The sequence below is a fragment of the Aythya marila genome (assembly GCF_965140915.1).
Source record: "Aythya marila genome assembly, chromosome: 11".
Lineage (NCBI taxonomy): Eukaryota > Metazoa > Chordata > Aves > Anseriformes > Anatidae > Aythya > Aythya marila.
Genome location: NC_139052.1, coordinates 8,296,864 through 8,308,984, shown reverse-complemented (window position 1 = coordinate 8,308,984; position 12,121 = coordinate 8,296,864). Strand labels below are relative to the sequence as shown.

Genomic DNA, 12,121 nt, shown 5'->3' with positions numbered 1-12,121 from the left:
CAAAGAACTCGATTCTTGCACGCAAATGGTCTCAACAATCTTAGTGGAAAAACACAACTGAGCAGCTACAGAATCAGATATCAGTGGCAATGTGATAAGGCTGTTAAAATACAAGCATACTCCAAGCCACTTACCAAAGCACTGTGACATTCCCCATCATCCTTTTCTCAGCCAACCAAGACTGAATTTGCCCTCTTGACAGGGTGTAACCCCAGCCTTGCTTTGCTGTTGGTACTGGGGTTTCTCCCCCAGTGTCTTTTTCTTCTCTTCTGTCTTAACATCTGGGTAACATTTGGTGCACAGACAAATTGTAGTGATGTATGTAAAGAGACAAACATATACAGTCATCACCACTAGTAAATCCTCTTCAAAATACTTGGAAAAAAGCAAAAAGAGCTGATGTGCAATTCACTTGAATAAGGCTATTTTAACATTGGAAAGTCACAGACAGTGACAGAAAGAAAATATAAAATTGACGGAGTGTAATAAATTCCTTTAAGGCTTATGGCTATAACAGAAATAGAGAGAGAGATGGAAAATGCTGGGAGTGTAGCTACTTAATTTGGTTGGCAGATGTCCTGCTGGCAGTTGCTAGTTGCTGGCATGTCTGTCCCTTCATTTTAACCAAGCAGAAAGCCAGTGCCTGTTTAACTCCACCACGATGGGACCGAAAGTGCTTGCAGTGTCTTTACAGCACCAGCTTTTAATCAGTCACATTTTTCTAAAACATTCAGATTTTCTGCTCAAAGTTTTCTGGATTTTAGTAAGTCTTTTACAAGTTTCTATTATTTCTTCTCCACATCTGAGCTGAAGCCTCTCTGAAGAATTATGTATCCACCTTTACAACTAATGGGAACAAAACTACAGAAAAACCAATAAACATCCAAGGCTGGGACATGGTGCTTGCTATGGAAACAGCCCTTTGTGAACACTAGCGTCTCTCAGTCCTTGGTTTGGGGAGAAAAGCACCGGCTGAAAGACTAATCAATCCTCAGCAGTTGCCTGTTATATCCAAGCAAACCAATTAAGCCTGCTCAAATCTGGAAACTCATCCTGACATCAACAGTCACAGACTGCAAAGTCTCACTGTAACATACAGTTTTCTCAACAAATAACTCAAAAAGACAGCTGACTCATGGTTTTGAGAATCAGAGGGCAAGAAAGCCTCTGAAGGCGCCAGAAGAGTAAATAAAATAAAGATCAATGAAAAAAAAAAAAAAAAAGCATTTCCGTGATATGGAGTTTTTACAGTATTTTATAACCCCTTGAAAAATCAACATTTTTGATTTGGATAAGAAAAGATTATACACTGTTTTTTGTGCTGTTGTTCATTAAACCGCCCTGGCACAAGACCATCCCCAGCAATCCCAGTAGCAATGGTACACCTTCCTTCTGTTCCAGGTCTGTGGTCTTTGAAGCATATCCAGATATGCTGCAGATCCACCTCTATTGCTATAACATGGTCTAGGACTCTGAGCTGCTAAAAATTCACTTAATGAACCATTATCCAAACGTCTAACCTCCTTTGCACTCATTACATGGCTGCCTTGTGGCCTTGGCTTTCATTGATGGAAATTCAACCCATAATCAAATAAGTGGAGGAAGATAAAGAAGATACTTTGAAAGACAGAAAGAGATTTATAAAAAATTAGGACTGCAAGCAGAGAAGGAAAATTAATTTGAAATATCTAATGTAGAAAGGAGGAAAATATCCAAGACAAATGCACAATGAGGATGGTGAGTCAGGCAATCAGCTTTGGCTGTGCTAATCTTTTCTGTTACTGTTTTCCTGCAAAGCATTTCTGACACAGTTCGTCCACTCACGCAGGTACTCTGAGTAGAACCAGAACTATTAATGTCTGCCTTGAGACAGGTGAGAACTGGCCTGTCTGCACTGCCACGAGCAACCTAACAAAAACTGCCTGCATGCGAACCAGACTATGGAAGGGGTACAGGAACAAGACACTTCAAGGAGCTGCTAGGATACAAGGAGCTGCATCAGGTTTTGGGGAAAAAACACAACTCAAGGTTATGCCCAGTAGAAGGAAATCGAGGACCACAGGAGAAGCTGCTATGAAACAAGCTCCAGGCAGCGATGAAGATCAGGTGCGTGTTTGTGCAGCCATGCTGCCAGCAGCAGAGTTACAGGCTGATCCTATTGGAAAGCTCAGGACTACAGGTCCAGGGTGCTAATCCCCACTGGAGCAAAAGAAAGCTTCTCAGAGAGAGGGGCAAGTATTTCTTTACAGGGAATGGACTCCACCTATCAAACCTAAGCATTCAAGTATTAGGATATGCAGTACACAAAGCAGATTCTGCAAAACTGTTGAATGGTTTAGAGATTCTTTTCCAGGCAGTTTACATGTATCCTACAACCCACAATCACTGTCAAAGGATAGGGAGAACAAAAATGAGCTGTATCCATTTGTATAACTGCTGCACCAGGAGACTAGGATGTAAAGCAGTCTTGAGACCCCTGCCTGTTTTCAAGGAATGCTTTCTGAAAGTTCCCACTGGCAGTGGCAACACTAGCTAGAAAGCCCCTGTCATGAGTAGAAATACAAAATGATATATGTAAATAAAGGCATAATAGAACCACAAAAATAATCAGTGATATAGTATGGTGAGCATCGATTCAACACAATGAACTACCGAATAATTTGCAGATATCACAGCTCCCTGTTTGTCTGAATTTCTTTGTAACTTTCACGTCAATGTGAAAGTTACATGTGTCTTCAAAGAGTGAAGTCAATGCGTCTTCATTTTGGACGACAATATTTAATCCTATGAATTAGAAAAAATATCTTAAAATATGTAAGTCCAGGTTGTCTTCCAACATACAAGTTGGTATGATGTAACAAACAAAAACTTTTCTTTTTTTTGGTGACAAGTAACACCTTATGACCTGGAAAAATAACCTTAATGAATACTTTGAGATATTTCAGGTGTAGTCTAAATGTCTTGGTATCAATTACTTCTTTTTGGAATAAAGTTGAAAACTGTAATAGGTAATCCCAATTTTGTCACTCATTATATCACTACTACAGCTTTTTCCAATTTCTGAAAGCACATTCATAGAAATATTTGCAAAGAAATTCACCATTTGTTTCATTCTCTCACTGTGTTTACATGCAGCAACCTAGAGCATCTAAACTGGCTCCATAAATCGAGAGAATTCCATTCTTAAAGCAGACCTTTTTGCAAAATAAATCTGCAGATCTTTCACCTCAAATTAATTCTTTATTCCCAGTGACACTGATAAGATTTCTGTGAGAAGAAATGTCTGAAATAGGTCTATCCTGTGTCTGTGGTGATTCAGAGGTGATTATCAATTGTAATTGTTCAATTTTAATTTATAAGGCAGTATCTTCCATGTTCCCTAGCCAATTCTAGGCAACTGACAAACAGCACTACTACAAACAAGATCTTTTAGTTTGCTAAGTGCAGCAGCAATATTTTTTTCCCTTTGTTTTTCTTTTTTTTTTTTTGTAGTGCACTGCACTACCTTTATTCACAATCTAAACCATGTTAAATGCTTGCTAATTCCAGTGACATCATAAAAATACTTTGCAGTTCTGTGCACGAAGGTCTTTGATTATACATACCTCTGAAAAGAAAACAGACAGGATGACTAGGCTGATCCAGTGAATTACTCCTGCAAACTGTGAAGCACTTGAAACTGCAATTAACACAGTACAATGAGGCATCATTATAGGAGCAGAATGCAACTTATGTTTAGTATCATTAGTACTGCTACAACTTACATGTGGGTCAAGCTTTCTTTCTTAAAGTTCGTAATGGAAGTGCCAGAAAGGGAATGGGATGTAATGGAACACAGAACTCCAGCCCCATCAGCTGCTCACCCTAATTCAGGCCAGCATGTCAGCAGCCACAGCAATATTGCCTTGGATCTTGTACACATCAGATTACCAGTAAGCAATGACGTACACGTTAGGCCTTTGACAATCTGTCACTGCTGCGTGCTCTTGCTCCACACACTGCTTTACAATGAGATGTGTGACTAAATCCCACGTACCTAAAAATTCAGTTAGAATTCTGCAAGGAAGCAATGGTCCATTATTCCCACATCATTCCTTATATGCAGTCTTTGACAATTCAGCTCAGAAGAACAATAATTGTCTGGAACAAGTGATTAAAAACTACTGCTCAAACTGGGCTTTAAAAACCTTTTCACCTAAATAAATAACCAAGCTATGTGGACTTTCACACAGCTGTCCAGATATGGCAGCAAGTTCAGCAACAGAAAGAATGAATGTCATTGTTAATTGTTATGAAGATCGAATCTCAATGTATTATTTTTAGAGTTTGTGAAATAGCAGTGATTCTAACTTGTACAACATAAAAATGTGATTACTTTTGTAGAGTGTATTTCAGGAAATGTGGCTGTCAAAGGGGCAGCTTTGTCTGTAAGTAGGTTGGTATACAAGCACTTGAGAAAGCTACAGCAAATGAAATAAAACTTGAGGTAAGATAACTGGTTAAAAAATACAACTTCTTTTCCACAATCTTTTTCAGAAAGATAGGAAATATTAAAATCACTTCTGTTCAATTCATTTCAAACTCCTCCATGAAACAAAGTCTGTAAAGAGTAAACTAAAGGGGAAACTTAGAGAACGCTGGATACTGCGCACAGACTTTCCATATAGGTCTTCCTCATGCACACTATGATGTAGTTATTTCACTATCAGAGTGGAACAACTGAAAAAAAGTCCTTTCAGGACCTGACTGGAGGAACACTAGCCTGAACTCACTAAAAGCATGAACTGAGAGTGTACCAAAGCCTTGGATGGGCACTCACTGGCATTAAATTGTGCTTTCATTTCATTCAACTTACTTTGCTTGTTTGCTGTAAGACTACCTAAGAAGCTCTATGGTAAGGATTGTCTTTGTGGGATTAGGTGCATGTCTTGAAATGTGGAAGATTTCTCAAGGAAGTTCAACTGAAATTCATTAATGACAAAAAGCAAAAAGCAGAAAGGGTCCAGTATCTGCACTACTGGCAACTCTTACTCTGGAGGTCACACACTATCAAGTTTCGATTAAGGCAATGAATAGAAAAACCTCACTTTACTTCAGGGTATTTGTGAGTCTACCCTCCCTTGAGCAGACTGATGTGTGGTCCTGCAGTTTCAAAGAACTACGGTTTATCAGAAAAGTTGAAGGCAATTGATGACTCTGCACACAGAGATGCAACTCTGCGGCAGAATTAACCAAGTCCCAAGGAACATGTATGCCATGCATTAAATCAAGCATCTTGTTTTAAAATTAAAACTCATCAAAATGAGAAAGGGCAGGAAAGAATGGAGGAAGAAATCAGGATACAAAGAAAAACATTGCTAGGGGCTGCTGTTGGAGCTCTCAAAACTGAGGCTCCTCTGGGGCTTGATGTGAGAGGGTTTGCTGCAGAGGAACTACTTACAGATGAAACAACAGGGAAAAATATAATATATTTACCTTTCCCATGACACTGTCTTTATAGGGTGGCATAAAGAATAAGAAATGGAAACCATCTGTAAGCTATTTTTCAAACAGTTGTCTATTGACATATAAGGCTCCAGCTGCCCCTTAGTGGACAGAAAAAGATACAGCAGACACGATTCTTGAAAGAAAATCAGTTTCTGATGCTGCACTAATTGGAGGAGAATGCTGGGCCCACTGCCAGACAGTGTGCAATCAAATTGCCAGTAAACAGTAAATGTGAAAAAGTCTCCCAAACCAGAAGGTTTGCTCAAGAGCTGAATCACTAGCCCATACACTGACTGGACATTTGCCTCTTCCATAAAACTGCCCTTCAAGAATGTAATGAAAGGCTGCAAAAAGGGAGAAGGCTTTTCTGCAAGAGGTGCCCATCCCTGCTCTGTGGTGGCTTGGATACCTCACTGGGATTCAGGTCGAGGCAAAACACCTAAGCTAGTCAGCAGCTGCTACTTTTATCCGGAACAGCATTCTATGTTTGTTTTACTTGTACCTTTTTTTTTTTTTTTTTTTTTAACCCCTCTACGAGCTGTCATTAAAGCCAAGGAGTTGTGCTTTATTTCACATTTTGCTTGAGAGAAGTGCATGGTGCAACCAAGGACTGCACTAAAAGTATGAGAGGAAAATGATGCTCTCAAAATGTCACAGTCAAAGAAACCTGACTTCTCATGCAATAGTTTTAAACATACAACCCAAAACCCATTAAAATCCCTCATTAAAAAAAAGAGGAGACAGTAATTAATTACCATCTACAATGTGGAACAGCAGTTACTACAAACAAAATTGGCAGTGATGTGCCCTAACGTATCCTAATGCACTGCTCAATTTCATATAGAATAAGGAATCGTTATAAACTAGAATAGTATGTTTGAAAAATGTAATTATGTCCTAACAGCTTATTAAAAGTTTAACGTAAGTGATGTACATTCCTCGTGACACAACTGCAATACTTCTGTTAGCCCCACCTAGACAACCCTTATCTGATTTAAAACAAAACAGAAAGAGTTCAGCTTAGTGAAGGCAAGAAGCATGATGGGTTATGTATTAGCTAAAATGCCAAGTAGCAGCACAGAGCTACACACTCTCAGGTACTGAGAAAATCCATACAGGGCAGGGGCAGCCTCTGCACAATGAACTCACCTGGCTTCTCCAAGCAACTCTAGGCCAAGCACAAGGTGTAAGCTGGCAAGCTTTTAAGAGTATCACATGCACCAGGTAAAAAGAGGAGAAATGACCCCTAAAATACAGCCTTCTCTAAAGCAAAATGAATGGCTAAGAAAGCAGGTGCTTCCAGAGGAAAGTCTCCAAAACTCTGTTAAAAGTCTGAGATAAATCAACAGAAACAGCTTTTAAACTCTTTGGCTCTGCAGGAAGTGACAACTCTATACATGAACAGAAAGATGTGGTGGCTTAATACAGTTCTTCATTCAATTTTTAAGGACTTACACCCATCATTAGCATTCCTGACTTTTTTAGAAGCTACAGATTTGTCCAAATTTTTGGCTTCCTCATCTAAAATGGTAAGCTGCCAGAGACTCAGAAAATAACAACTGGAGTGGAGTGGCCATGCTCATAACACTGTGTGTAGTACGGACAGACAGGGTTGTAAGAGGACTGGGGGAAAGTTTGGACAATGTTGTGGAAAGGCAGCTTAATCATTGATTTATCTTATAGGCCTAATAAAAAATGTTTGCAGTTAACAATAAAGTCCCTTAAACTAATCTTATTACAACTGTAATACCTAAATTTTTACAGTGAAATCTAATTTCACTAATATCAACACAAAAATCATGAAAATAAAAGGACTTCAACATTCACTTGCTCAGTTCAAAGTTGCCATATAAGACACCAGACTGTGACTCTTTCATGTTGTGTATTCTTGCATTTATAGGATTGTCTGAACCCCATAATTACCATTTCGACATATTTGAGACGGTAGGGCAGGCTGCTTTGTAACAATTAGTGGTGGGAAAAATGTAGCTGGTATTTGTGTTCGTATCAGGTTTGTATTTTAAAAGCAAAAAAAAAAAAAAAAAAAAAAAAAAAAAAAAAAAAAAAAAAAAAAAAAAAAAAAAAAGAAAGAAAGAAATGAATGGAGGAAAACAGCAGTAAAAGAAAAAAAAAAGATGAATCGGGAAGCAAAACAACAGCATGAAAAATAGCACTGTGGAACCTGTGTAGAGTGAGTTCAGAGAATTCATATATAGCAAAGCTCCATTGAAGCTATTATTTGACTCACTGTATATTAGCAGAGTAGAATGCCAATCTACATCATTTCTGTTCACAAAATAGAAAACTGTAATTGCAATTCCTACCCACCTCAGTATATTAAGTTAATAATATGATGGCATCAAGTACCCTAGCAAGTTCATCGTATCTATCCACATACATGTGACAAGTAGCAGGGAGATTAACGATACACTGATGACCTTCTTCTTTGCATACAGAATGTGGCTGTCCTGAAGGACAGACCTTTTCACGTACTAATGACATATGTGCAGATATCTGCATGTACTCTCTGCTTGTATCCTCTGAAAATGTGTCCTATACTGAATTTGGTCAGCAAAATAGGGGAGGGGCTGACTTCACTATACCAGGGTTCCACAAACACAGTTCTCTCCTAGCCTACTAATCATTTACATGGTAGGAAAAAAAAATCCCCACCAACTTCCCCACCCTTTAAAAACCTCCCAGCAAGTTAAGCCTTTATTTCATTAAAATTAAAAAAAAATTAATAATAATCCTCCTACTCACACTGGAGAAGCTTTATATCTATTAGGAGTTCCAGAGTCAGAAGAATCACCACCAACACTACACAGGCTACCAGGAAACTGTTGAGACTTGCACTGAGCAAAAATACCTGCCACACAGCTGCTCGTCTCCCACAGCACGGTTTTAGCCAGTTAGATCTAAGGAAAGAAAATTAAGAGGAAAAAAAAAAAAAAAAAAAAAAAGAAACAGGAAAAAAAGGAAAAGAAAGGAAAAGAAAAGAAGAAGAAGTGAAAAAGAAAGAGCGCTAATGAGCAGTGGACTCAAAATGACAACTTCTGCTGTTATGGATACACTCATCAATATTGTATATAGACTTTGCTAAATGCACTTTTGTTTGTTTATTTACTAAGGTTGGGCTATTTTCCAAATTGGTACACTGATAAATCCTGGTTACATCTGTCAACTGCACCATCTGATTTAATAAGCATGGCTAATCACATCTGTAATGGCCAACACTTCACTCTGGGGATCACGTCTCAACTTCAATGAGGTTCTCCAACCCTCCTGAGCATATCAGTGCTCAAGAGCCTTCCAAGGCACTGAGTAATGCAACCTTAATTATCATACATGCTTCTCTTCCTGCCTCACTATTTTTCATGCACTTTTATATTGACATACATGCTGCAATCATTTACCTGTGGCTATCAAGACATAGCAGGACTCTGCTATTTGGTTAGAGGGTAATAAAGCTTCATAAGAGCTTTCTGGGCATTGAATTTTATTGTCTTGCGTCTTTATCCCTGTTCTAGTATGAGAACCAGCTTAGATCTGTAGCAAAAACTATGATAGTTGGTTTTACTACCAGTTAATAACCACTGCCCAATTAAGAGTGCAGATCATTCACTGCAATTCCCAACTGCTAGAACCATTTAACCTTTGCAGAAATCTTCTCTCATTCCTGGTTCGCACTTCCCTTAGTTGCTGGCAGTATATCCCCATGGGATACAGCAAGGCTGTCAGAACTTAGGAATCAGCAGCTTCAACCAAAACCAGTAGCTGAATTTCACAAGAAAACCTGCATGTTCTAGAGAGAGAAACTGCAACAATTCCTGCTGACTACAGCTGTGAGGATGAGAGCTCTGGAAGGAAGCTGATAAAACAATAAATGTCATACCAGTGTTGTGCTAATGCAGAGCCACATTTTTCAAAGTGGTTGTTAAAAAAAAATAAAAATAAAAAATCTGCTTTTTCTTTTGAAAACACTTGTATTAGGAATCATAGAAATTCAGAAACATATTAGTAATCATATGAGGTCCAAAACATAAAGCCCATCCTGCTGCCTTTTTTTCCTCCTATAATTCTCCCATAGCTTAACTTTGATATGGTATTTATCATATCATTTCTCATCGCAGTGTTTTGTAATGTTCTTGCACTGGCCCAGCTCTGGAAGTTCTGACACTAATTTCAAAGCCCTGTAAACACGCATTAACTAATAAAGAGCTGGTGTGAATTACTGGCTCAGCTATAATTGCAAGCACGCGAGCTGTAATGAGGTAACCACGCTGTCTGAACTAAAACGTCAATGTGCAGAAATCAGTGGCATGCAAGATACCGAGCAATTCCACATAAATAGCTCTAGATACAGCAACTCCTGTTACAAACACTCAGAAAAACATCACAAAACATTCCCTGACATAGCCACACTTAAAAATGGGGGAGAAAGTAGTGATGCTAAACAGTGCTTGGAGACTTGACACTTTCAAGCAGCTTCTCTGAACTGAGTGTATCAGCTAAATACTTGTACACAGAGCTGCCTGATTACCTACCCTTAAAAGACCTTCTCAATTGACTCTCAAAACCTCCAAGAAGATTTGGCAGGTGTTACTATCTGGAACTTGCCCTTAGTTCAATTGCATTAAGGTTCTAACCTGAAGCAGTACTCAAAGTTGCTTTTCTCTCAAACATTGCCAGAAAAAAAAATAAAACAATCATAAAGAACTAAAAAATACAAGATGCACTAGATTTTAAATATGTATTTTTTAAAATGTAAGGGAAAAATGAAGACTGGAATAAAGCCTTCAAGCAATCTTGATTTTTGAATGGATTTTATTTGACTCCCCATCAAAACAGGAGAGCCCGTCTGTACTGCAGCTGGTATTTTTGTTGGGTTTTGTTTGTTTGTTTTCTGACATATTTCCAAAAATAACGTGAGGGAATGGCCCTGTTTAATTAGAAAAGTTTTTAGTTCTATTCCCTTCTTACATTTATCTTCTCTTTTCCAAAAAGATCTGTTTTGCCAGCATTTTAACACTGCAGGGTAGTTTTTCCTCTGTCCTATTCTCAGAATGATCAGTAGAGGGCCTAAAAACATTCCTTTAAAAACTCCATGTAGTCAGGATTTGCAAATACACCGAACATACCACTAAGAGTAAATCACCTGTGATTCTCAGCATGCCTTACATGCAGCCATTATAATCTTTGTTCAAGCTCATCGTTACTCCTAGAACTGCTACAGAATGCAGAGTTACTCTTCTGTCTGTGCAGCAGCAGTATCCCACCAATTCCAAAAAGCTTCTGAATGAAACTATCAGCTTATGACTGAAAAAGCAACAATTTTAAGAGACCAAGTACAGATCACCTGCATGCTTACACCTACATATCACTCACAAAATATATAATTTGATTTCAAAGATGCAAAAATGTTTGAAAATTAAGCCCTAGAAAACCACCTCCAGTTTCATATTTTAATTCACTACACCAAGGTACATTTATTTAAAGCTTGTCCTGTGAATGGACATTAGCACCTTCGCATCACTGCCTAGCAAACAAGCTCTTCACAGTTCTCCTCCAAGTCCTCTAAATCCACTGACACAGACGATTACATCGTGCTCTAAAAAAGGAGCAGTGCATGTTTTTTGTTCCTGGGTCCTGGAAGGATAGCTCATTGCTCCTGTTACTTCTACACAATTGTATAATGGAGTCCTGATCTTGCCTAGTTTTTTTTTTTTTCTTCTTCTTACCTCCTGTAAAGAAGAGATATAAATAATAAAAGGAACTGTGCTCTAGCTAGAAATATATCTTAGATAAACCTAGTGACACACAAACCACACTGGATCCTAGTATAAAGATCTTTTCATCTCCTTTAACTCTTTAGCCTGTCTTACTAGAGTATTTCTTTCTCCTGATGTATAAGGGTTTGTCTAGCCAGAGGATAAGGAATCTGGTATTTGAGGAAAACAAATCCATACCAGAATTAGAGTACGTTTAAATTTACATTCCAAATCCTGGCCATTTCTCCTCTAATACTACGGAGCTATGCTAAGTTTAGAGTTTACATTAGAAATTCAGCCACAAATACATTCCAGAAAAATAAAAGTTAAATTATAAAGCTCATAAATTTATCTAGAGATTATAGAGAAACCATGTGGTTTCTATATTAAAAAACCAACCAACCAAACAAAAAACTGTCTTATTTTGTTCAGAGAACAAATACAGCTTCTGTTAGTGTCCTGACTGTGTTGCCTGTTGATGCCAGGCACTGTATAAGATACACGTAAAATGTCACTTGGGACAACATTACTGCATGACTTCAGTCAGGTTCTTCAGGTATCTCAGCTACTCTGTCTACATAGTAGGAGCATCATTCACCTGTCTTGCAATACCTGGGTGAAGTAAATAAATGCACTAGAATTGGAATATGTCAGTTGATGACTAAAGTTTTGTTACGGGAAATTAAATTTGTAGTGGAATTTTACCAGGGGTAATTCTTTTTAAAGATACTTTCAACACATGGCTTTGTGGAAAACCAATCTGTCACCATCACTGCTAGTTTTCTTAATAAACAGCTTGGAGAAAAGAACATAAGGCAAAACTGGGAAAGGTTTAACACATTTCTTTGGTAAGGAACCACTAC

The 12,121-nt window shown here is 38.2% G+C and overlaps 1 protein-coding gene across 8 annotated transcripts in view; it reads right to left on the bottom strand.

The window, feature by feature from the left end:
- Window positions 1-12,121, bottom strand: part of TMEM266 (transmembrane protein 266) — a 77,399-nt gene that overhangs the window by 30,641 nt on the left and 34,637 nt on the right. For 7 of the 8 annotated variants that reach the window (XM_082768963.1, XM_082768968.1, XM_082768966.1 and 4 more), the window contains 2 exons: window positions 8,251-8,405; window positions 3,606-3,679 (listed from right to left, as the gene is read on the bottom strand). In XM_082768963.1, the coding sequence (XP_082625089.1) occupies window positions 3,606-3,679; window positions 8,251-8,405 (229 nt within the window). The remainder of the gene's footprint in view (window positions 1-3,605; window positions 3,680-8,250; window positions 8,406-12,121) is intronic. The other variant, XM_082768969.1, reaches the window with a different exon arrangement.